Raw genomic sequence first — 27,121 nt, forward strand, 5'->3', positions numbered from 1 at the left:
GAAGTTAAACCTGTCATTACCTTTGTACATTTTTGCCAAAGGTTTGAATTTAGTTGCGGTTTCCTTTTAAAACCAACTTCTGCCTTTTTGTATGGTCTCAACCTTTGTATGTTTTTTAGGGTGAGGTACCATAAGTAAGTTCAACAAAGGCAATCATTTAATGATAACACTCATAGCAGAATATCCTCAAAAGTCCATCTGATATCGAACTTCTTAACCTGCAGAAGATTCATGGACAAAATCGCATACCTTCAAACCGGACCTTGCCGATAAAGCTGAAGCTCACGAAAGAGTCAGAAATTGTGAGAAAGAACATGAAATAAAAACAGTTTTTATTCCCAAAGACACTCAAACCTTTGCTTTAAGATCAACATCAGAGCAGTATGCTTAGAGGGGCAGAGTTGAAAGTAGATAATACGGGAGCAACTCTGTTGACATACTCCTTTATTTACGGTTTAATGAAATAAACCTTATTGTGTGCTGATTAATAGACCATTTATGAGGGAACACATGAAGAAAATAAAATTACAAATAATGTCAATATATTTGCAGCAATAATAAAGAAAACCTGCGTGTTTGATTATTAGTGATTTCAGCATTGTAGGTCTTGAGGTTATGGTTAATGTTTGGGATGACATTAGGTCACTAATGTGGTTAGGGTATGATAAAAGTAAGGTTTATAGTTAGGGTTTTATTTAAGATCGTGTTTAAGATTGCTTACAGGGAGAGAACTCTGGTTATTCATATGGTTAAACTCAGTGCTGTTTCTATTAGGGTATAGAATTAGTTAATAGTTAGGGCGCTTGTAAGGGATTGTCTTTTGGCGGGGGCGAGGGGGTAGTTTTATATAGGGGGAACTCAGCCCGAAAGTATGGGAGCGCACAACATGAGCTTACTCTGGAATTATTCTTCATAGTTGTTAACGCAGTGTAAAATACATATTTCTTGGTAATAAGTTCTTAATTGCTTCTTCATAAATGTATATCTTCTTATATGCATTGTTTATAAACAAATATGGTATGTGTAATCTAGCACATGTAGTTGGTGGATTGTATACATTGTTTTGACTTTATTTTGCATTGTTTTATAAATTCAGTCTTAATTCTAATACACAATATACTTCCCTAGCTAAGAAATCTACTAATCACACTGATTGCTAGTTTGTAAAGCAAATTAGAGTAGCTCAGGATTATTTGCCTTTAAATGATAGACAATTTGCACTGGGGAATAACAAGGGTGGACTAACTTATAGTTTTTGTTCGTATTGGGTGCATTTCTGTTTCCGTGTTTAGAAGATTGTGACAATATAAATCAGTGTGAAAGGTTGGTACCAAATAAATTATATTTGTATCCCTAAATGCTGTGTTGCATTTTTGGTTTTGCTACAGGCTTACTTTGAAAATGATCACTGGGTTCGTTACTTCCTACATACTGGTCACTTGACGATTGCTGGCTGCAAAATGTCGAAATCTTTGAAAAACTTCATCACAATCAGGGATGCATTGAAAAAAAATACAGGTAAACACATTTATATAGCAGGATGACGGAAGGATGACGGAATTTTCTACCAGAGTTTAGTAGATGTTAATGTGAGATTTTATCATCTTGCTCTGGAGTGGTAACTGTTTACTTTGTTGTCGCATACCAATAATAATACAGCACTTTTTGTCATATGTTAGCATTTTTTATATAAAAGTCAGCAAGCATCTTATTTTAAGTTTTATACTGTGAAACTTAATATTCCTTTTATTATTTGGTTTTCTTTTTGTATTCATTGGTTGCATCTGCTGAATGGTCACATGAATTGATTGAAATATGTTCTCAAAAATCTCTTAAGATCACAAAAATTGGTCAGTGATAGGTAAAGATTTGTTTTTGGTGACGGGAAGATTTTTATTTGTGATTCTGTCAGCTTGTCGTTCTTGCTAATTTAACTAATAAAAGCACCAGCTTTGAAACAGGGGCGCTATGCTCAACCCTGGCTAGGTTTCTCAGGCTGAACAAAAATGTATGTGTGTTCCTTATAGTGAGGTGGATATAGCAGTGGATTGTTCCAGTCTTATCTATTGTGCTGAGGTTCTTGTACAAGATGAGGGGGTCATTTTGTGCTTTGTATAGCAGAATGGGGTTCCTTCTCTGCTCATTACGTTAAAGTACCCGCTGGAGGTAAAGCTGTTTGGTCAAGATTGTAAAAGGTAACTTTGTTAGAAAGGTCTCTTGCGACCTGGAGGGAATTAAGCGTAGGAAAGTGCCCCTTTTTTTATCATGGTCACCCCACTTTTTGCCAATGGTGCTGATTTTTATCGACTAGTCTGTAGTGGGTCCCTTCTAACCAGGCCCGTGCCAATGCTCTTTCCATAACTCAAGGTAAAAGGATCAAATTGTAACATAATTGGCACACATTCTGGCACCCCTGTACGTCCCTAGTAAGTGGTACCCCTGGTACCAAGGGCATGGGTACCTAAGAGGGTCCCTAAGGGCTGCAGCATGTATTATACCACACTAAGGCGCCCCCATACAAATTGTATGCTGCCTGCCATTGCAGACTGTGTGTCAGAATGCAAATGATGAGTGAAAACGTGACATGGCACACTCACTGTGCCATGCAAAAGTAACTGCATGTAAATATGCAAGTCTCCCCTACAGCATGTCTTATAGCCCTAAGGCAAGGTGCATTATATTACAAGTGAGGGCATATCTGCATGAGCAGACATGCCTTTGTGCTATCTAGCTCAATTACTAGATGGTACAAGAGAAGAGGGAAGCCATCTTAAGTTTATGTACTGGGCACTGGTCATTACAAGTTCACCAGCTATATGATGGTTTTACTGACACCTATAGTTCTTGGTATCAAACACCTTGTCTTAATGTAGGAAGCTGGCTCTGTATATACTATACCAAAGTGAGGTATGGTGTGCACAGACTCCAATGGAACCCAAAAGGTAGGCAGAGGTAACGTAGATAGCACCTTACTTTCTATTTGTGGTAGTGTGGTTGAGCAGTAAGGACAGTGTTAAGCATTTGTTGTACACACTCAGTCACCAAATGATTTCACACACTTAAAGGCTGAACTTCAGACCAATTGTTTTTGTATAAAAATATTCTTTTAGTTATTTTATTTTATAGAACCTAGCAAGTCTGGCACAGATAAGCAATAAATACTTTATAGTAGTTATGCAGGTATAACCGTTTGGATTTCAATTGTATATGCACTTTGTCTTGATTAAAGTACTGTTACTGAAAATGCAATGCTTTGGAAATACAGGACATATACTTTGTATAGGCGTTTTAGTAAAATGACCAGTAGAATACTTTACAGATTACTTTTCTTACACAGTGCAGTATACCTGGATACTGAGTAGGTGAGTACAAGCATTTTTGTTATTTAGTACAATTTTAAAAGGATTTCTTAGGTTTTCCAACTCCTCACTTCAAAACATTTCATAGAACAACAGTCCATGTTATCCTATCGAGGAAAATAGTGTTATCAGTTAACAAGTAAGTACTTTGTTGTGGGAGTTGGTATTCTGGTGGTAGACTCAGGGTCCCCCAGGGTCAAGGATGCACTCTTGTTACACACTCCGCGGCACTAGGGTGGCCGGGTGCAGAGTGCTAGGCCCAATGTTATCCAATGGGGGAAAGAGGGACTCTGGTTGGTGGCTGCTGACGAGCAGGCCACTGGGTTGTGGGAGCAAAGCTTCTGAACTTACGCTCACGGCAAATGGGGGTTTGAGCCAGCACAAAAGGTGCACTCTCAGCGGCACTGGGGCGGCCGGGTGCAGAGTGCTGTTTTGGCGTCTGGTGCCCTGTAGCTTTCAATGGGGTGTCTCCGGTTTGCAAACACACTGCAGGCTCTGGGACGAAGGTCTTCTGGGTGCGACCACCACTTGGAGAGGTAAGTTGGGATGCTGGGGGTTGGTTAGGCACCATCGGTTGGGCCACCCAATGTCGTGGGGCGTCGGGTGCAGGGGTGCCTTTTAGGGTCGGATCTTTTTACCAGCTCGTGGTCACGGTTGGGGGGACCTTCCAGTTTGATGCTGCAGGCGTCAGCTGGAGGCTTGAGGTAGGTCAGGGTTCACCGGATCTCGGGTCAGGATCCACCAGATCTCGGGTCAGGATCGCCGGGGAGACCTCCTACTGGTGTTGGGCCACTCGAACTCGGGCCGTGGGCATCGGGTGCAGAGTGGTGCAGACCCGCGGATCCTTGCGGAGCTGGAGTCTGTTGATGAACAAATCCGGTATTCACGGGAGACAGAGTGTTTGGGATGAAAGGCAGGCAGGTCCTCCGGGTTTCTCGAGGTTGCTGGCTCCAGGACACACCGGGATTTCGCTGGAGCGGATTCGAGGTGGGGACAGGCCTGTAGGGCTGGGGCCAAGTCAGTGGGCGTCCTCCTCTTGTTAGCTTCGGCACGGCTGTTCAATCCTCCTTCTTTTCTAATTCTGGTTTCTTGTCTGAGGAAGCAAGGTTCAGGGGTACCCCTACATACTAGATTTAGGGGTGTTACAGTAGGTAAAAGGTTAGGACCAATGGGTCCCTTCCCTGGGGTGGGTCCAGTGGGAGGGTGGCATAAGCCTGGTTGGCTGGGTCCCCCCATCTGCTAGATGGCGGGGACTGAGACTTGTGTTTCACGTCGCCTCCCCCACCTGAGGGGTGGAGTTGGAAGAGGTAGGCACACCTCTCTTCTTCACTTGTTTTTCCCGCCGGTTCTCCCGCCCAAACTGGGGGTCAAAACCAGTGGGGACCAGTTGCTGAAAGCAGCAAGTGGCCTGGGGAAGCTCACAAAGGCGGCAAGCCTTTGCAGCTTCTCCTTCGTGGACCTTGCCCATCCTGGAGGGGGGGCGGGGGGGGGGGAGGCTTGGCACCTCGTCCCAGGATGTGCATTGTTTCAGGCCCCTGAGTGCAGCAGGTCTCAACCCAGGGGTCCAGAAACCTGTCTGGTGGTGGCAGCTGAAAGCAGCCACTCAGCCTGGACACTAGTGGTAGGTCTTTTTTCTGGGGGTATCTCTAAGATGCCCTCTGTGTGCATTTTTCATTAAATCCTACACTGGCATCAGTGTGGGTTTAATGTGCTGAGAAGTTTGATACCAAACTTCTCAGTTTTCAGTGTAACCATTATGGTGCTGTGGAGTTCCTAATGACAGACTGTAAGAAAGGGGCTCTGTATATACTGCACCAAAGTGAGGTTCAGTGTACACAGAGTCCACAGTCCCCAGAGGTTTGGCAGAGGCTAAAGTTAGATATAACCTTACTCTCTAAAGTGGTAGCTTGGTCGAGCAGTAAGACCGTATCAGAGGACAGTGTAAAGCATTTGTTGTACACACTCAGTCAGCAAATGGTCTCACACACTCAAGAACGGAACTCTAGGCCAATGGTTTGTATATAAAAATATATAGTTGTTTTATTTTAGAACCAACAATAGGTATCAAAATATACTTTCTCAGAAGGAGATGCTTTAGTTAAATACTGTCAATAGGCAATAGACTTTTGAATTACAGTTGTTGCAATAGGCAACACAATTCAAACACAATTATAACATTGAGCTCAATGGGGCTTTTTAAGTAAATGCAGTTTCAGTTACTTTACGTATGATTTTCTTACTCAGGGTTGGATCCTGGATTCAACCCTGGTGCATTTCCTGTAAACAGTTAAAAGAAATTGTGTTTGTTACACAGGCGATTTTTAAGGAATATATGTAAGTTTCAAAAATCGACAGAAGAATTTCTGGCAAAAACCAGGCAATGTTATCCTATGGAGGATAATCAAGTTATTGGTAAGTACGGTTGTCATTACTATTCAGGGTCAGTGCTGGGCACCAAGATCCAGCACTGGAATCTCTCCTGATAGCAGGTGAGTAATTTCGTTTTCGTTGATCGGCTGATTTTTAGTGAATATTTTAAAGTTTCAAAACTCGACACTTGGAAGAATTTCCAAGTGAAACCAGTCAATGTTACCCTGTGGAAGAAAAGTGAGTTATCGGCTTTTGGGTAAGTACTCGACTGGCAGAGTTAAGGTTCTGGGCATAGTCTCAGGGGTCTCCCAGGGCCAGGTAGGTACAGTTGTTACACCCTCAGTGGTACAGGGGCAGCCGGGTGCAGCGAGAGTTAGGCCCAATGTTAGCCTATGGCGGGCAGGGGGCCTTTGGTTGGTGGCTGCTAGCAGGCAGGCCACGCAGCTGTGGGAGCTGGGCTCCTGGTCACTTGCTCAGGGCAAGTGGAGAAGAAAAATAGGACAGAGGTTGCACTCCCAGGGGCACTCAGGCGGTGGGGTGCAGGGTGCTTTTGAGATGTCGGGTGCTCAATGGATTTCAACAGAGAAGCTTAATGACGAACAAAGGCTGCAAGCTCGGGGACGAAGATTCTTCAGGTGCGACCACCACTTTGAGAGGTAAGTTAGGAAGCTGTATGTTAGGTAGGCACCCCGGAGCTGGGCCCTGGGGGCCGCAGGGCGCCGGGTGCAGGGGTATCTTTTCGCATCGGGAAATCTTACCCTCAGTGGGTCACGGTTGGAGGGGTCCCTGGTTCTGAGTCTGCAGGCGTCGTCAGAAGCGTCGAGGTGGGTCCTTGGGTGCTGGATTCTTGGTCACAGTCAACGAGGGGACGTCCTCGGGATCTTTGTCCACTCCAGCACAAGCCAGGCTTGGCGGGTGCAGAGTGTGCAGGAGTCGCGATTCCTGGTTGGCACCAGGGGCTTGTTACTTGCTTTGAGCAGAACCACTGCTCGTGGGAGTCCCAGTCTTTTTAGAGTCACAAGGCAGTCAGGTCCTCTGGGGTTTTTGAGGTTGCTGACCACTGGAGTTGCCGGGTTTTAGCAGGAGCGGGTTCGAGGGTCGGCAGGCCTGTAGGGCTGGGGCCAAGTCAGTTGGTGTCGTCCTCTTGTTAGCAGCTGCACCACGGCAGGTCTTCTTTCTTCTTGTTCTTCTTGCTTGTTTCGGATTCGGGATCTGAGGAAGGAAGGTTCAGGGTGCCCCTAAATACTAAATTTAGGGGCGTTACAGGTAGGTAAAATGGGTCACTTCCCTGGGGTGGGTACACCCCCTATCCTGCCACTCTCTTGTGGGAGGGGGCAGGAGCCTAGTCCTGATTGGGCAGGGCTCCCCATCTTCAAGATGGCGAGAGCCCGGGGTTGTGCTTCACCTCGCCTCCCCACCTGAGGGGAGGGGTGGGGTGGCAGAGGCTGGCATACCCCCTTTCCTCACTTGGGCTTTCCCATCAGTCTTCCCGCCAGAGAGGGGGTCAGAACCGGTGGGGGCGAGTTGCTGAGTACAGCAAGTGGCCTGGAGAAGCTCACAAAGGTGGCATGCCTTTGAAGCTTCCCTTGCCCATCCTGGGGAAGACCTAGCAACTCGCCCAGGATGTGCATTGTTGCAGACCCACAAGAGCGGATGGCTCTCTACCCAGGGGTCCAGCAACATATCTGCTGGGTGGCAGCCTAGGCAGCCTCTCAGTCAGTCAGTCAGTGCATCTTACATTAAATCCCACACTGGCATCAGTGTGGGTTTAACGTGCTGAGAAGTTTGATATCAAACTTCTCAGTCTTCACTGCAGCCATCATGGTGCTGTGGAGTTCGTAATGTCGACTTGCCAGCACCATATACTCTTAATGGCAACACTGCACTTACAGGGCCCAGGAATGGACCTGGGCACTGTAGGGGTACAGGGCTCATGCACCTGTACCCTCACCACTGGCATAGTGCACCTAGCTAGAGGGGTGACTAAGGTATGCCAGGGCAGTGTGTTTGTGGGCATGGCACACAGGGATGTGTGCCATGTCGACTCTTTGTTTTGTTCTGCACCAAGACACTCAGCCTGCAAGGGCAGTGTGTGTGTGTGTGTCAGGGTACAGGGCCTCTAAGGGTGTCACAATAAGTGCTGCAGCCCTTAGGGGCCTTCTCTGATCACAGTGCCCTGGGTACCTATTGTACCATTTACCAGGGGCTGACATGTGGCCAGAGTTGCCAATTGGGTTTAGGCTGTTAGGCAGCTTTAGGGAAGGAACACAGGCCCTGGGAACCTGATTGGCAGGGACCCAGGGCACACCAAGAAAAAGTGCATCAGTTATCAGCGAAAAAGTGGGGGGGGTTACTACAACAGAAATCCACTTTCCTACACAGATTCTCTGCACCATATACTCTTAATGGCACCACTGCACTTACAATGTCTAAGAATGGACTTGGACACTGTAGAAGTACAGGGCTATGCACCTGTACCCTCACCACTGGTATAGTGCAACCAGCTAGAGGGGTGACTGATCCATGCTAGGGCAGTGGGTTGTAGGCATGACACACATGAGTGTAATGCTATAGGACCTCTAAGGGTGGCACAATAAGTGCTGCAGCCCTTAGAGGTCTTCTCTGGTCACAGGGGCTGAACTGTGGCCAGAGATGCCAATTGGGTTTTGTTTTCAATGCAGTTTTAGGGAAAGAACATAGACCCTGGGTACTGGATTGGAAAGAGCCCTGGGCATACTCAGTCAAAGCACATCAGCAGTTCAGCAAAATGTGGGGGCACCATGCAGAAAGAGGACACTCTCACACAACCCCGCCTCCCCCCAATGAAAGCGGATGAGACTAACCTTTCTCATGAGCGTATGTACTCCTAGTACGGCCTGCGGACCGCCAGTGGCCCGACAGGCCTTCATTGGCGGCCCGTGGACCTTGCCTTGCAGTTTCCACGGCTGGCAGTAAACACAGAAGATGACTGCAGGAGCATACGTAGTGAATACGTTATAAATATGTATTCACTAGGTATGCTCCTGCAGCCATCTTCTGTGTTTACTGCCGGCCTCTGTGACATCAGGGCATGTTGTAATCTCAAATAAGCACCATCAGAGTAGTCGTGATACCAGGATATATATACTTTATTGCGAGCACAGGAGTAGCGTTTGTGTTCCCAATGCAGCCAGCAAACAGCTGCCTGAGAAGGAACACATCTACAATACATGCCATGGCAACCTTGGAACACGAAATTAGAATGTGCATTTAAAGCACCATACCCCAGAAAACATTTAAGTAAATGCCAAACATAACATATCCTCTTCCCTTTATCACTTTCCCAAACCTTTATCACTTTCCAAACATAACATATCCTCTTCCCTTCATGACTTTTCTCAAAAAGCTATAACATCATATGAGCTACTACATAACACAAAAAGCTATAAACATCATATGAGCTGCTACATAACACAAGTAAGTTGAAAACTTATCTTAAGTAAATGCCAAACATAACAGGGCACCTTCGGAAAGCTTCCCAAAAGGCCCTTTAAAAGTCAGCTGTGAGCGCTTTCACAGCTGACTCTTAAACGGGCCTTTTGGGAAGCTTCCTGTTTGACAGAGACAGATAGAGGCGACAGATAGAGGCGGCAGATAAAGATGCAGAGGCAGATAGAGATGCAGAGGCAGATAGAGATGCAGAGGCAGATAGAGATGCAGAGGCAGATAGAGATGCAGAGGCAGATAGAGATGCAGAGGCAGAGAGAGATGCAGAGGCAGAGAGAGATGCAGAGGCAGAGAGAGATGCAGAGGCAGAGAGAGATGCAGAGGCAGAGAGAGATGCAGAGGCAGAGAGAGATGCAGAGGCAGAGAGAGATGCAGAGGCAGAGAGAGAGATACAGAGGCAGAGAGAGAGATACAGAGGCAGAGAGAGAGAGAGAGATACAGAGGCAGTGAGAGAGAGAGAGATACAAAGGCAGAAACAGAGGCAGAGGCAGATGCAGAGACCGAGGCAGAGACCGATCGAGGCAGAGTCACATAGAGGCAGAGACAGGGAGAGACTGACAGAGGCATAGACAGATAGAGGTAGTGACAGACAGCGAGAGAGAGACAGAGATAGAGGCAGGGACAGACAGAGATAGTGACAGACAGCGAGAGAGAGACAGAGATAGAGGCAGGGACAGACAGAGACAGATAGAGGCAGAGACAGAGATAAAGACAGACAGAGCTAGGGACAGACAGAGACAGACAGACAGACAGACAGAGAGAGACAGGGAGAGGGAGACAGAGACCGGGACAGACAGAGACCGGGACAGACAGAGACCGGGACAGACAGAGACCGGGACAGACAGAGACCGGGACAGACAGAGACCGGGACAGACAGAGACCGGGACAGACAGAGACCGGGACAGACAGAGAGGGAGGGAGATGGAGAGGGAGGGAGATGGAGAGGGAGGGAGATGGAGACCGAGGAAGGGAGAGGGAGGGAGACCGAGGAAGGGAGAGGGAGGGAGACCGAGGAAGGGAGAGGGAGACTGAGAGAGAGGGAGACAGGCAGAGGGAGACAGGCAGAGGGAGATAGACAGAGGGAGATAGACAGAGGCAGGGAGAGAGGGAGACAGAAAAAGACAGAGAGAGAGACAGAGCGGGGAGATAGAGGGAGACAGAGAGAGGGAGACAGACAGACAGAGGGAGACAGAGATAGAGGCAGGGACAGATAGAGGCAGAGACAGACAGACAGAGACAAACAGAGATAGAGACAGACAGGGACAGAGACAGGTAGAGGCAGAGACGGGCACAGGGACAGACGGAGGCAGAGAGACAGGGAGAGGGAGAGAGTTAGTTAGAGAGAGGGAGCAAGAGAGACGGAGAGAGGGAGGGAGGGTGGGTGGGAGGGTGAGGAAGACAAGGAGATAGAGAGGGAGACAGGGGGACAGAGAGAGAGAGAGAGACAGATACAGAGGGAGGGAGACAGAGGGAGGGAGACAGAGGGAGGGAGACAGAGGGAGGGAGGGAGACAGACGGAGGGAGGGAGACAGACGGAGGGAGGGAGACAGACAGACGGAGGGAGACAGACAGACGGAGGGAGACAGACAGACGGAGGGAGACAGACAGACGGAGGGAGACAGACAGACGGAGACTGACAGAGGGAGGAGGGAGACAGACGGAGGGAGACTGACAGAGGGAGGAGGGCGACAGACTGAGGGAGACTGACAGAGGGAGGAGGGCGACAGACTGAGGGAGACTGACAGAGGGAGGAGGGTGACAGACTGAGGGAGAATGACAGACGGAGGAGGGCGCAGACTGAGGGAGAATGACAGAGGGAGGAGGGCGACAGACTGAGGGAGAATGACAGAGGGAGGAGGGCGACAGACTGAGGGAGAATGACAGAGGGAGGAGGGCGACAGACTGAGGGAGGGAGACAGACTGAGGGAGACTGACAGGGAGGAGGGCGACAGACAGAGGGAGGAGGAAGACAGATAGAGGGAGGAGGAAGACAGACAGAGGGAGACAGACAGAGGGAGGGAGAGAGACGAGGGAGAGAGAGAGAGAGAGAGGGAGAGAGTTGGAGGGAGGCAGAGAGAGGGAGGCAGAGAGAGGGAGACAGGGAGGGAGACAGGGAGGGAGACAGAGAGAGAGAGAGGGAGGGAGGGAGACAGAGAGGGAGACAGACCGAGGGAGTGAGACAGAGGGAGACACAGAGAGAGGGAGGGAAGGAGAGAGGGGGAGGGAGATAGACAGAGGGAGGGAGAGAGATAGATAGAGAGAGGGAGGGAGGGAGACAGAGAGAGGGAGAGAGAGATAGAGAGAGATGTGTGTATGCCGGATCTGGTGGCTCAGTGGACGAATGCATCCGCTGCAGGGGCCTGTGTTCAACCTCATGTTCACAGTTTTTTTACCCCTCTTGCCCCGCCACCACGCCCACCCCACTGACCCCGCCCCCACCAGTGCGGCCCCTGGGCACAAATCACACTGTAAATTTGGCACCCGAGATAAAGTTTGTGAGTACCTATGCCCTAGAGAGTCTTCATTTTCTAACTGGAAAGTCCAAATGCATTGGCATGGGCAGTCCCAGGCCTGTGTTCCACTACAAAGTTCATTCCCTGTAGGGAGATGGACCACCGCAACAGTTTAGGATTTTCACCTTTCATCTGCATTTGCCATCTGATAGGTCTGTGATCAGTTTGAAATAGGAAGTGAGTACCAAACAAGTATGTTCTCAGCTTCTTCGGGGACCAAACCACAACAGAAGCCTCCCTCTCAATGGCACTCCAATGCTGCTTCCTATGGAGAAGACTTCTTATAAAAGCAACAGGTTGGTCTTGGTCTTCATCATTGGTCTGGGATAGGACCACTCTTATCCCTACCTCGGAGGCATCAGTCTGCACAATGAACTGCTTGGCATAGTCTGGAGCTTTGAGAACTGCTGCTGAGCACATTGCCTCTTTCAGGGTGTCAAAAGCCTTTTGACAGTTTACTGTCCAGTTTACATTTTTGGGCATCTTCTTGGAGGTACGTTCTGTGAGGAGAGCCACAATGTACGCATACCCTTTCACAAACCTCCTGTAGTACCGAGTAAAGTCATGGAATGCCCTGACTTGGGTCTAGGTTGTTGGAGCTGCCTAGTCCAGGATAGCCTGGTTCTTGGGCTGTAAGGGTTGCACTTGGCCTCCATCAACAAGGTGGCCCAAGTACACCACAGTTCCCTGCCCTATCTGGCATTTGGATGCCTTGATAGTTAAGTCTGCACTTTTCAGGGCAATTAAAACCTTGCCAAGGTGGATCAGGTGATCCTGCCAGGTGGAACTAAAGACAGCAATATCATCTAGATAAGCTGCACTAAAGGATTCCAATCCAGCAAGGACTTGATTCACCAACCTCTGGAATGTGGCAGGGGCATTCTTTAAACCAAAGGGCATAACAGTAAACTGATAATGCCCATCAGGTGTGAGAATGCTGTCTTTTCTTTTGCTCCTGCTGCCATGCCAATCTGCCAGTACCATGCAGTTAATTCAAAGGTACTAAGACATTTGGCTGCAACTAGTTTGTCTATCAGTTCCTCTGCTATTGGGATAGGGTGAGCATCTGTCTTGGTGACAGAGTTGAGCCCTCTAAAGTCCACACAGAACCTCATTTCTCTCTTTCTACCCTGTGGATGTGGGTTGGGGACTAGAACCACTGGGCTGGCCAAGGGGCTCTCAGAGGGTTCAATAACCTCTAACTCCAGCATCTTGCTGACTTCAGCTCTGATGCTTTCCTTGACTTGATCAGACTGTCGATAGATTTTGTATTTGACTGGTGAACTGTCACCAGTGTCCACATCATGGGTACACCAGTTTTTCTGACCAGGGGTCAAGGAAAAGAGCTTTGCATACTGCTGCAAGTCTTGCTTGCAATCAGTCTGCTGTTGGGCAGAGAGAGTGTCTGAAAAGACAGCTCCATCCACTGACGCATCTTTTGGGCTGTATGAGAGGTCAGGTGTCGGTTCACTCTCTGTCTCCTGATACTCATCAGTCACCTACAGCATCGTGATGTCAGCCCAGTCATGGAAAAGCGTAAGGCCGTTCACATGGATCACCCTTTTGAGTGTCCTGCTTGTGCCCAGGTCAACCAAGTACTTTTCTTTTCTAAGATGGGGTAAGGGCCACTCATCTGTCCTGGAGAGCCCCTGGTGCCACTGGCTCCAAAATCCACACCTTTTGCCCTGGTTGAAATTCTACCAGTGCAGCTTTTTGGTTGTACCAGTGCTTCTGAAGCTCCTGGCTGGCCTCCAGATTCTTGGATGCTGTTTCCATGTACTCAGCCATTCTGGACCTTAGGCCAAGCACATAGTCTACAATATCTTGTTTCGGTTCTTGGCGGGGCTTCTCCCAACCCTCTTTTACAAGACAGAGTGGTCCCTGTTATAGCTATGTGTATATTTAGAACGTGTGTGGGTTCTGGAGGTCGGAGCGGCAGTAACTGTTGAGGGAAACGGCTGACCGGGGGCTGTTCCTGTTGACTAAATAAAAGACTCAAAAACACCTTCTTGTCCACTCGTCATTATAAGACTGGCGACGATCCGGGATTCAATTCCACTGAGAGGTGTCTACTGGAAGATTTGGCAAGCTGATTTTTTATTGAGTTACTTGTTCCCGGTCAATTGAGGATGAATTACGTCTGCTGATGATTCACTATCAAGACGTTTAGGCAGGTTAAGCTGCATGCATACATTTGTGGTAATTTTTTTTTTTTTAAAGGGAAACGTATAACACGGGACATTTGTAAAGAGGCCGTTATACAACATTACTCAGGGCGCAACCTCTTACCTCATTCACGGCGCAAGAGCATTAACGAGAAGCCGTTCTCAGCTACCCTGAGTTCCACTTTGCCATTGTCGAGCTGCGGCCGAAGGAAGTGTGACATAGGTCTCTGTGTTCGAGATCACGCTTTACAAAGAGACGCACGTCGGCTTGAAGCACGGATGAGCACACTGGTCGCCTAGCAAATGCCCAACGCGTTGTCATTTTCAATAAAAGAGACATCTCTTCATACAGCTTTCTGCGTACAGCCTGCTGGTGACCTGCGTTGACGGGCACAGCTGGGCAATATTTGCACGTCACAGTGGCGCGCACACATCTTTTTCTGACAACGGTTGCTCGCAGCTCCTTTCAACAAGCAGTCAAGCGGCGTGTCACGTTGGCACGCACACATCATTTGTTTATTGTTCACTTTCTCGGTGACATGCACACCTTTAAGTGGTGCTCACTTCTACATTGCTCAACGTTTGTTGAACCTGTTGAGGCATGCAAAATACTATATGATTGTTGCAGCATTCGACCTATCAAGCACTGTGATAGGCACACCTTTTCTTTTATCCTCCTATTTATTTTTGGGGTGACTATTCATTGTTGTTTGCATTATGGCTTCCCACAATATTGCTGCGCCTCCTACGTTTTTGGAACAACCACGCCAACCTTGTATGGGATGGGAGGTCTGGAAAAGAGGCTTTCATCACGAATTTGGAGGCAATTGGTGGTGATGATTACATGTCTAAAAGGAAGTTAGCTATTTTGAAACACAATCTTGGGGTAGAAGGCAGAAAAGTACTGAAAACTCTACTTTCACTTTCCCGACCGCGCTTGATTTCAGTTCCTTTCAGTTCCTGTGTGTCTGTTTTCCCTGGCTGGTTGTTTCTCTACGAGGGACATTTTCCCCCCAGTCCTCCTCATCTCAAGAGGCCCTCACCTCTGACAGGCAGCCAGCTTGCTGGCCTCAAGCCTGTCCCTGCAGCTCGGCGCCCTGTCAGCCCGTGTTTCTTTTGCCCCTTGTTTACTTTGCAAGCCTGCGCCATCCCTCCCAGGACCACCGCCGCTCTGTGTTTCCAACACCTGATGGGAGCCCGGTCGCGAGGGTGAATCCCTCGCCTCAGTGTGTGTTCTTGTACCTCCCGCTTGCAGTCTTCTCAGGCTGACAGTGCTACGATCACCTTTCTCGCTGCTGTGTATCCGAGCCCCTCTCCTCACGCTCCTGTATCCAGAAAACAACTGTAACTTCCACACTCGTGCCATACGACGCCCGAGTCACTTAAGTTGAATGCCCTGTCTGCTTGTTTTGGAAATTTGTGTTTTTCTTTGCGTTCTAACACATGCACGCAGTCTCCCACACAGGTGCTCCTGCCTCCCTGCATGCCCTCGGCGATGTCGCTGCACAGGTCAGTCCTTACAACTTTCGTTTTGCCCACTTCCCTTGTCTTATGCACCATGTTTTGGCTGCCTCTTCTTAGCCCCTACCAGATCCCCCGCAGCCAAGCGTTTCTGCATGTACAGCTGTCCCCCTGTATCCTTATTCTTTCCACACAGGCTCGTTCTCGTTACTGTACTCTTCTAGTGTAAAGTTAGTTTTCCGTTTGTGATTTTTTTGCTTAGAACTGTACATCCCAACCTTACAATCATCTCGCTACCTGATTTGCCCCTGGCATGCCTTGATGCCACACTCTTTCGCAGCTGAGAAGAATGCCTTCCCTTCGCTTTTATTTCTCACCCTTTAATCACCTTGGTTCACATTCGCCAGGAAGACTGCTTTATCTGTGGGGTTGGCAGTTTGTATTGTCTTTGTGTGGCCCAGAGTATGTAAGAGCACAGGCTACTGGCACATCTCATATCCGCTGAAACAGTCAAATACATTACATGTTTGTGAACATGCCTCCGATATGTACATAAAAGGCAGTCTGCGCTAGTCCATAGCAGTAAAGCAGCAGGCACTTCCTTTTTCCTTCACATGAATCGGCTTTTTTCTACTTATTTCACCTCCCTGTCCCCTCAAGTCTTGTTTCTCTTATTGCACAAAATGCATTAGCCAGACACCTACTTTTATTTGTACTTAATGCAACAGTATAAACAAGCATTAGCATAGCCAATACGTCTCGCATTAGGGGCCTTATAAGTATTTAGTTATGCAGCACAATATACTTGGTGCAACAACATCTGCCAATGCTTGTTATGGTTTAGGTGCTGACGAAAAATATGCCACTGTCTTAATGGATTTCTTGTCCAGATGGCCAGAAGTAGGATTTGTAAAGGAGGTGAAATCGAAGAATGTAATTGCTTTTTGTGAAGACATATTTCGGCATGAGGGGTGTCCTGCTGCAGAAATTTTAACCAACAATGGTCCCCAATTTGTATCTGAAGAGTTCAGTACTTTTCTGAACAAATGAGGCATCAGACATTGCAAAACCCCTGTTTATCATCCAAGGGGGAATGGTATGATTGAACGGTTTAACCGTGTTTTGGGTGAAAGTATTAAGTTGGCTCAGCATAGTAACTTGTGTTGGAAGGATCAAGTGAAAGAAATGGTGTGGAACTATCGTGTCACACCCCATTCTGCATTTGGGGTTACACCATTTAGTTTGCTGAAAGGCAGGATGCCGTGTACAGTAGCAGCCCTGGCATGGATGGCAAGAGCTGGCACCTTTAAAGTGAATTACAAAGACCTACGTGAGAATGTGGACAAATATCAAACAAGGTACAAACTAAGTCACATTGATAATGTGAGAAAAGAATGCAAAGTATTTAACAGGCTTGTTAGTCCAAGTACATTCTGACCATCTTCAAAAGAAAGGTTATTCTAAGTTATCTACTCCCAAGATGATTGTTGATGTAAGAGTGAATGTTGTCAAGTTGGATGATGGGAAGTGGTGGAACACTAGAACAGTGGCTAAATGCAATGAAACAGAAGGTAGAGCGTGGGTGAGGAAATGTGGGGGTGAAGTTGGCAGACCTTTGGAGATGCTTAGAGATCACAGTATGCATTGTAAAACCAGGCCCAAATATTTGGAATCTTATGTTTGCAATAAGATATACTGCTGGTTAAGATTTGCCTTTGAAAATGATGATTACTGTTTATTTGACACTTTTATTGTTTTTTTTCTTTCCTTTTATTACTGCTTTTGTCTGTTAAATATATTCCAGTGTTATGCTGTTTTGTTTTGTTAGAGGTGAGATGTGTTATAGCTATGTGTATATTTAGATTGTTCATGCATTGCGTGTGCTGTTTGCTTCCACTTCCATAACTTGTGTGGGTTCTGGAGGTCGGAGCGGCAGTAACTGTTGAGGGAAGCTGCAGACCGGGGTCATTCCTGTTGACTGAATAAACTACTTAAATAGACCTTCTCATCCCCTCAAAGGATGGCCAAACAAGTTCAAAGGGGGAAAACCCTACTTCCTTCTGTGGCACCTCTATGTAAGCCAAAAGCAAGCATGGTAAGAGGACATCCCATCTCATTTTGAGTTTTTCAGGGAGCCCCATAATCATGCCTTTCAATGTCTTGTTGAATCTCTCAACAAGGCCATTGGTTTGTGGGTGATAGGGTGTAGTAAACTTGTACTGCACTCCACACTCTTTACACACGTGTTTGAGGTAAGCAGACATGAAGTTGGAACCTCTGTCTGAAACCACCTCCTTAGGAACCCATACCTGGTGAACACACCAATGAGGGCCTTGGCTACTGCACAAGCTGTAGTAGTCCTAAGGGAATTGTCTCAGGATACCCAGTGACATGATCCACTACCACTAGTATGAAATTGTTTCCTGATGCTGTGGGAGGTTCAAGTGGACCCACTATGTCCACACCTACCCTGTCAAAGGGAACCCCAACCACTGGTACTGGTATCAAGGGGGCCTTATGGTGTCCACCTGTTTTGCCACTGGCTTGACAGGTGACACAGGAGCTGATAAACTCCTTTACTTTCTGAGACATCTGGGGACAGTAAAAGTGGTCAACTAGCCTTTCCCAGGTTTTGGTTCAACCCAGATGCCCAGCGAGAGGGATGTCATGAGCTAAAGCCAGGAGGAACTCCCTGTACTTCTGAGGCACTACCACTCTCATAGTGGCTCCACGGTTGTGGTCTCTGGCTTCAGTGTACAGTAGCCCCTCTTCCCAATAGACACTCAGGGTACCACTGACATCTCCCTTTTCCTGTGCAGCAGCTTGCTGCCTCAGGCTTTCAAGAGTGGGACAGTCCTGCTGTCCAAGGCACAGCTGTTCCCTAGAGGGTCCCCCTGGGCCCAAGAGTTCAACCTGGTAAGGGTCAAGCTCCATGGGCTCAGTTCCCTCTGGGGTGTCCAAGTCCTCTCCCTGAGGAGAGTGTCCTGATCCTGTTGCTGAACAGAAGCTGGTTCTCCAGTCTTATTATCTTTCCTCTTGGAAGGTTGGGCCATACTTTCAGGCTCCAACACTTCTTTTTTATCCTGTTTTCTACTCTGTGCTCTTGTTTTTACACACACCATCTCAGGGATATCCAGCATGGGTTTTCAATTCAACCTCAGACTACCCATGCTGAGGTTTCCAGGTCATTGACAAGCAGACCTGCAGCTGGAAGCTTTGGAGAGACCACTACCTGTTTCAGGCCAGTATGCCCCCCTCCCACCCACCCCGCCCCAGTCTAATGTCACCATAGCCATTGCATGGTTAGCGGTAACACTGTCAGCATTGGTGACTGGGTACGTTCTCCCAATCAAGTATTTCTCAGGGGAAACCAGTGTATCTCTCACCATAGTGACACTGGCACCTGTATCCCTCAGAGTTTCTATCCTAGTTCCATTAATCTAAGGGTATTGTGAATACTTGTTTAAGTTGAGGTGGCCACACAGCTACAGTGGCAAACTCAACTTGCCATTCAAAAACTAGAACTGCTTCAGTGTGCAACCTGATTTACTCTTGGCACACTGTTGATCCCAGCTGGAGACTGGCAACACCAGTAGTAGCTGTACTAGGAATAGGGGGCTTCTTTTTAGGACAAGTGGCATCTCCAGCTAAGTGGCCCAACTCTCTACAGTTGTTACACCAGGCCTTTGCAGTATCAAAGTTCTATTCCCTGTACTTGTTAGTAGATTGTCAAGAGTTTTGGGACCAACCCCCCTGGGCAGGTTTTTAGGGCCCTATTGAAGACTTAGGTTTTTTATATTGGGGATTCTCACTATCTTTCCCCTGGGCGGGAGGGGGGCGGGGGTGGGGGAGTTGTAACCCCTTTCTTTTGGTCAACCCAAGTGGTCGTTTTTGTCACCCTTGTCTTCACCCAATGGTCTGTCTTCTTTCCCAATTCTTGGGGAGAAATTAGACCTAGGTCTACCAAATGCTGATGTAACTTTTTATTACTACAATTACTTAAAATATGTTCTTTCATAAACAGATTGTAAAGTCCATTGAAATCATGCACATTGTGTCCGGTTAACTAACCATCTAGTGTTTTAACTGAGTAGTCTATGAAGTCAATCCAGGATTGGTTTGGGGTTTTGTGAGCCCCCCTAAATCTAATTATATATTCCTCAGTTGTGAGTCCAAATCCCTCAATCAGAGTTCTCTTCATGAGGTCATAAGACCCAGCAAGGGTCAGGAGTCTCTCTCTGAAGTTACCAGAGAACAGTTCCCAAAGGAGTGCCCCCTAGTGTGACTTCTTCACTTTTCTCATTTCACAGGCCCTCTCAAAGGCTGTGAACCATTTTGTGATATCATCACTCTCTTCATATTTAGGGACAATCCCTTTGGGGATATTAGGATCATAAGATTGCTCTTTATCCTTATTAAGTAAATTGTTGCCACCATTGATGGGTGCTAGGCCCATCGGCCCCTCTCTCTCATTCTCTCACTCTCTCACTCTCATACTGGTCTCTAGATCCAGTCTTTTGATCAACCTTCCTACAAGGCTGTCCTCCTCATTAAGGCAGCCCTCAATGTCCTCGGTAGTGCCTAATCCACCTGTGTGGCTTCTAGGTACTAAGAGGTTGATTTTCGGATTCAGCCCCATTTGGGGCCTTCTCTCCCTATGAAGTGTGGGGGCGAGGGGTTGATCTTCCTCCACATCCCCTCCATCTTCTTCCTCATCTGATTGGTCTTCACCATTTTCAGATGGGTGGTCCTTAGCATACCCAGCCAACAGCTCCTGATTATGTTTTAAATTTTACATAGGGACCTTACCTCCTTGAAAGACAAGTGAAGGTAATGGGCGAGGTCAAGCTCCTCATCCTGGTCATTGTGGTTATTTTCACTAACAGCTGGGTTGTTGTTAAGATACATAGTTGAAAAACTTCTAACCCATCTTATCCCTAGCTAAAGTGACTTTTTATTTTTCTAAAATTCTAAAGGGACTTAACCAAGGCCCTAACAAGACTTTTAGTAATTCTGTAAAAATGGCAATTTGAAAAATATCAGAATTCTAAAGACAATTTAAGAGTTCTGTCGTGTGATCAGGTGGTAACTAAGTTAGTCCAACAAATGCAAAGTTGTGTATCCCACCGCTGATCCACCAATGTAGGAAGCTGGCTCTGTATACTATACCAAAGTGAGGTATAGTATGCACAAAGTCCAGTGGAACCCAAAAGGTAGCCAGAGGTAAAGTAGATAGCACCTTCCTCTCTATTTGTGGTAGTGTGGTCTATCAGTAAGGCTTTATCAGAGGACAGTGTTAACCTCTTCAGTGCCCATGACGAGATAGTCTCGTCATGGAGCACGGTTGCGCTGTGCCCATGACGACACAATCTCGTCATGAACCCCACCCACTAGTGCAACGCCCGGCACATGAGGGGGAAAGGGCGTGGCACTGAAGGGGTTAAGCATTTGTTGTACACACTCAGTCAGCAAATGATTTCACACACTCAGAGAGACTGAACTTAAGACAAATAGTTTTTGTATAAAAATATAAATATTCTTTTAGTTATTTTATTTTATAGAACCAAGCAACCCTGGCATAGGTAAGCACTAAATACTTTACAGTAGTAATGCTGTTGTAAAACAGTTTGGATTCCAATTGTATATGCACTTTGTTTTCATTACAGTACTGTTACTGAAAATGCAATGCTTTGGAAATATAGTACATATACTTTGTATAGGCTTTTTAGTAAAAATGACCAGTAGATTACTTTACAGATTACTTTTCTTACACAGTCTGACTGACTGACTGACCAACTGACTGACTTGATATTTCTAAAGCGCACTACTGCCGAGGCGTCTTGGTGCTGAGATAAAGATACACAGTGCAGTATACCTGGATACTGCACTGGGACATTTCCTGTAACAGGTGAATAAAAGCATCTTTGTTATTTGGTACAATTTTAAAAGGATTTCTTCGGTTTTCCAACTCCACCCTTCGAAACGTTTCATAGAAAAACAGTCAATGTTATACTATGGAGGAAAATAGTGTTATCGGTTAACAGGTAAGTACTTTGTTGTGGGGAGTTGGTATTCTGGATGGTAGACTCGGGGGTCTCCCAGGGTCAAGGATGCATTCTTGTTACAACTTCAGCTGCACTAGGGCGGCCGCGTGCAAAGTGCTGAGGCCCAGTGTTATCCAATGGGGGAAACGGGGCCTCCAGTTGGTGGCTGCTGATGAGCAGGCCACTGGGTTGTGGAAGGAAAGCTCCTAGACTTAAGCTCAGATCAGATGGGGGTTTGAGCTAGCACAAAAGGTGCACCTTCAGCGGCACTGGGGCGGCCGAGTTCAGAGTGCATTTTTGGCGTCGGGAGCTCTGTAGCTTTCAATGGGGAGTCGCCAGTGTAGTGTTTGACTGGTATTGTCCAGCCTGCCACCGCAGACATGTTTCTGGCCCCCTGCAGGTGAAAGCCCACGCTCTCTGAGGACAGGAATAATGCCTGCTCCAGAGGAAGGGGTTCACACCTCCTCCAGGACGATGACTTCTGATTTAGCATATCAAGGCCAGAGGTGTCAAAGCCCCTGCCACCTTATATATACGACCCCGGCTTTCCCCAGACCTGGGAGATGTCACCCCCTGCCCGGAGGCCCATTTAGCACCAAGTCAGGTGGGAAATGAAGTATGCAAGTAGGCGTGCTGCTCATAATGTGATCTCATTGTCGATTTTAATGTAGCTTGATGTGAAACATAGCCCTGTTTGCCTCTAGAACCGTGCGCAAATGCAAATGTACTATTATATGCTGTAATGTTGATTGTTCAAGTTTAAAAAAAAAAAGCATGCAAGTAGACGTGTTGCACCACCATGGTAGTCAGACCCATAAGGTGGGCTGCCTCATATGCTCCATGAAAGAAGGATTCCACCATCTTGTTTTTAGTGGAATTGGGAACTGTGGGACTGGGTTATGCCCACTCCCCACAGGAAGTGGTCATATAGTGGGCTAGTGACTCCAAGGGTAAGTAGTCCATTGGCTTCTGCCCTTCACTCCCGTAACACCCTTAAATTCAGTATTTAGGTGCCTCCGTGTCCAGTAAATGTCCAGTATTTGTATAGCACGAACAATTAACCAAGGGTGTCAAGGGGCTGGGGGCCGTCGGGAAGATTAAGCGAGCTATTGCCCAGAGTCACATAGTGCTGGGCTGATCTGCCGCTGGTGCCGGGGATTGAACTTTGAGCCCCTGGGTTCCGGAGTCAGTCGCCCTGGCTGCTGCGCCACACCTCCCCTGACACCAGGAACTCAGATTTGACTGACTAAAGAACAAGGAGGACAAAGAAGAGCTGAACAATGCAAGAATGTGAAGTAGCTGTGGACTTGGCACCAAACCCTGCCTGCCTGCTCCTGTCTCGACAATTGCAAAGGCCCTACTCGTCCTGCAGTTGTGCACTCTCCCAGAGTCTTACAGAGCTGCCAGCACTTCGCCAACCAGCCAGCATCTCCTTTGAAGTGGAGGAGCCACATCTGTGCAGCCTGCAGGCAAGGACTGCACAGTCCAGTTCACCGATATGCTGACCACCGGGTACACTAACGCAGCAGCAGCCCAGCAAGAGGTCACTAAGTGTCCAGAAGGTCAGCCCTGTCGATCCATCTAGTCTTTGAGTCGCTGATCCACCCCGGAGGCTCCCTGCACCAATACACAGGGTACCGGACCCTGCTGCAAGCACCAAGGCTTGTTTATGTTGAGTCCAAACACCACTGCAGCCAAAACGTGCCTGCACATCGAGGGACTTCACCAGAGACGAGTTCCATGACAGAAGTAGTCTTTCTATGTTTCTTTTCCTTCATCTGCAGGTACACCGAAAACTGTGAGAGCCTCAAACTTTCCAACCCATCGCAAAAAACACATGTTCACCGAGCCCCCTAACCTGAGTCGTTTGAAACTGATCGGGTCTCTGTGGTCCTGAAACCTTCAAAACCCGAGCCCTCCTTTGGGTTCTGCCGGACTGGTCCCCAGGTCCCCACTTGCAGCCTTTCTTTGCAGGTACTGTTCCCCATTGACTTCAAAGCTACAACCACTGATTGCACCTTTGCACCTGGACACCCAAGGGCAGGTGACCGTGAACTTTTATTTTATTTTTTTCTTTCTTTTTTCTTTTCTTAATTTCTTTGTTGGCATTTTAGAAAGAGAAACAATACAACAAGTGGAGGAGGAAAGGGGGGGGCACGGTATAAAAGCAAATAACAGTACAAGCAAAGACATCATATTAACCCAGCAGTAAAAGGTTACAGTGACCGCAATCACAATAAGACATTACCCATGTGAAGTACAGACCTTAGTCCAACTGGAGACAAGTGGATGGAAGACCATGATGTGTACAGTTCTCAGACACTCTTATCAGGTGTAGAACGGAACAGGTAAAGACAGTGCATCAGGGACAGGAATGTGTGTTACTAGAGAGGGTGGGAAGGGGCGTCATCAGGTTGAGGCGAGCGGGCTACTCTTATGACTCTCTGGAGGTGCAAGTCTCTCCCTTTGATATGTTAACCCGTGTTCCCAAATGTCATTTAGGCGGGAGCGAGGAGGTGTGAACTCCCAATGTGCGAAGAGTTGCTCCTGACACTAGGTCACGTCCTGCAGCTAATCCTTCACTGTGAGAGCAGGTCGTCTCCATCAATGAATGTTCAACCGCCGTTTTGCCAGGAGTAGGAGTGTGGCAGTGAGGCAGCAGACACCAGATTGGACATCTTTGACATAACCCAAGAGGCCAGCCAGAGGGATTTGAGATGGGGGTGGCCTGTGACAAGGAGCAGAGCTGGAAAAACCCCAGACCAGTATGCGGCCATTCACGGACATTCTAAGTAAAGGATGGAAGCCTGAGGGGCAGCGCAGTGCATACCGGGAGCATCCTCCACTAAGCCCAAACGATGGAGCTGCATCGGGATGCTGTATAGCCAGTGAAGGAATGTGAAGTGGATAAAGCGAAGTCTATTGTTTGGGGAGTGGGAAGTCGTTTGGCCACAATATGACTTTTGGGCATCAGTGATAGGGGGGGTTAGTGTGTTCTTTCCAGGTTGTGCGTGCAGTCTGGGCTGTCACAGGCGTTGTGTCCGTCATGATGTAGTGAAGACGAGTGACTAGCTGGTGGAGCGATTAGTTGGTTTGTATGTGTTCAAAGGCACACAGTGTAGGAGGAGGAGCCGGAATGTACCATGCAATGTGCGACATGTGGCTCAAAGCTGGTGGTAACGTACGATCTCAAGCATCGTACTGGGGAGGGCTAGGAGGGCGCGAATTGAGGTAAGAACAGATAGTCTGTACAGCATCATGGTGAGGGTGCATGGTGCTGCGTGATCTACCACGACAGCCGTGTGCGGTTGGAAGTGCGCTGGGTAGAACCAAAAATTTTTTTTGAGCCTGGGCGCAGCATGCATAGAGGGACAAGTTAGGCACACCCAGTCCCCCCTGTTGGAAAGGTAAGGTAAGTGTCTCTCCCATGCTATCCTCAGTTGATTGCTGACCCAAATCAGGGCAAGGAGGTTAGAGCGCAGCTGCCGTAAAGAATGTGCCGTAAGTGGGATTGGTATGTTTATAAATAGGTCCAGAAACTTAGGTAGGACGACCATTTTCGCCCTGCCTATCCGACCTGTCACAGATAATGGCAAATGGATTCACACCGGGATCCTCTCTTCCAGCCACTCCACTGTGCAGCCATAATTGGCTTTCCAGAGTTCAAGGTTGCGACTGAGCCAAATACCCAGATAGCACACCGGTTCAGAAGCCGGTTGCTGTGGGTAATCTGAGGCAAACGGCTGTGTGCACTCTGTGAGGGGAAACAGTGTGGACTTGGCCTAGTTGACTTGGATACCGGAGTATCCACCGTACTGAATGACCTCGCAGATAAGTGGGCCAAAGTTCTCTTTTGGTTTATGAATGTATAGCGTCACTTCGTCCACGTACCTGGAATGCACCAGGCTCCTGGCATTGAAACCAATCTCTTGGCCATGAAACCGAGGCCTCTACAGGTGTAATGTTGGCGCAACTGGGTCGCAAGGGGCTCCATTCCCACATCAAATAAACAGTGGGCACTCTTGACAGGTGATCTAGAATTGGGCGGACAACATGCCATTAAGACAAAGACAGGCTGAAGGGACGGACCAAGACTGTGCCTCAATAGCTGGAATAGATACAGCCTTTGCGGCATCTAGTAGTATGACTGCGGCAAGGATCAGAGGAATGCATGAGGGCAAACATTTTGCGGAGGTTATGTGAAGTGGATCCACAAGTACAAACCCAGAATTGGTCTGGGAGTACGATGTCGAGCAACAAGGGAAGGAGGCAGTTCACTAGAGGGTTTGCAAGTATTTTATTGTCGACATGTATCATGGAGAGCGACCAGCAGGAGTCGCAAAGATCCACCGGCCTGCCAGGTTTAAAAATTGTAACTATAACTGCGTCACGCAGAGGTGGTGGCAGTGCTCCAGACGCCTCATACAATACAGTAGCAGGGGGAGCATGCATGTCTGTGTACTCCTTTTAGAAAGAGGTGTCAAGACCATCTAACCCAGTTCCCTGTCACTAGGCATAGTGACTTGTATGACCTCCTCCACAGAAAAAGAAGCGTCCAGAAATGAAGGACGCACCCGGTCCAGCCAGAGCACCTGTATCAAGTCTAGGTATGTGATTAGTTCCTCTTTACCAGTAACCAGCATTGCCTCGTAGAGCTTGGAGTAGAAGGAGGTCATGATTTTCAGTATCCCGCCGGGAGCAGACTGTCACTCCTGCCTTTCGTCCAGTAGCTCCACTACATGGGCTGAGGCCCAAGCTCTGCGCAGCATATCAGCTAACATCCGGCCAGGGCGAATATCCTCACCATATCGGCTTGCTGTCTCCTCCCAACTTAGATATTTGGTATCACGTAGGGCCTCTTCCTCGTAGTTGGAGAGTTTTGCACGGATGGCTGCCATGGTAGTGGCTTGTTTAGTGATGTAGTATTCTAGCTCTTGGAATCTAAGGTCTCGTTCCAGCATTGTGAGTTGCCCATGTATTGCCCTGAGGATGCCGGATTGTTTTTCAATACAGATGCCCAAAATGACTGCTTTAAAGGCCAATGGGTCGACAGGTAAGACACTGACGCAACATCATTACTAAAGTAGTCTGTGATCACAGTGCGGATCTCATCCCGGAACACTGCATCCTGGATCGCTACAAGGGGCATCCAGCAAGAAAAGATGTGTGGAGTCGACTACAGTTAGTAGAGCTCTAGCAGAAGAGGGGCATGGTCGGAAAGGGTGCGAGGCATGTGTACCCCCTGAGGTGGACCAGGTATGGGTGTCACAGGAGACTAACCAGTAATCTATATGTGACCACACATTGTGTGAAGTGGTAACACACGTGCCCTCCACGCTGGTCGCATGCGTAAGTTGCCAGATGTAATTTAGGTAGTTATCATGTATAAGCGTGTGGAGTGTGCTGCTGTGTTTGGATTTGAACGCCTAGGAGCACCTGAGCGATCCACAGTGCTGTCAAAGACCACATTAAAGTCTCCCGGGGCCATGCTAATGATCAGACGCCAGATCTCGGAAAAACATTTGGGGCTATCTGTGTTGGGCCGTATATGGAAACCAGTATGACGGGGTGTCTATGCAGTGTGCCTGCGAGAAGGACATATCTCCTCTTGTCTTCGTATAGGGTGTGTCGCAGCTGCCAGGGCAGGCCTAGAGCGAGGTGTAAGTGTCAGCTCACCAGCCTGTGTGCAAGTAGGGATGCAGTGAACGGGGTTAAGTGGAGCT

The 27,121-nt window shown here is 47.9% G+C and overlaps 1 protein-coding gene across 3 annotated transcripts in view; it reads left to right on the plus strand.

Moving 5' to 3' along the window:
* The window catches only part of CARS1 (cysteinyl-tRNA synthetase 1), a 465,335-nt gene that overhangs the window by 237,272 nt on the left and 200,942 nt on the right, over positions 1–27,121 (plus strand). For all 3 annotated transcript variants that reach the window (XM_085644733.1, XM_085644734.1, XM_085644735.1), the window contains one exon: positions 1,389–1,518. In XM_085644733.1, the coding sequence (XP_085500859.1) occupies positions 1,389–1,518 (130 nt within the window). The remainder of the gene's footprint in view (positions 1–1,388; positions 1,519–27,121) is intronic.

The sequence above is a fragment of the Triturus cristatus genome, chromosome 3_1 (genome assembly GCF_964204655.1).
Source record: "Triturus cristatus chromosome 3_1, aTriCri1.1, whole genome shotgun sequence".
NCBI lineage: Eukaryota > Metazoa > Chordata > Amphibia > Caudata > Salamandridae > Triturus > Triturus cristatus.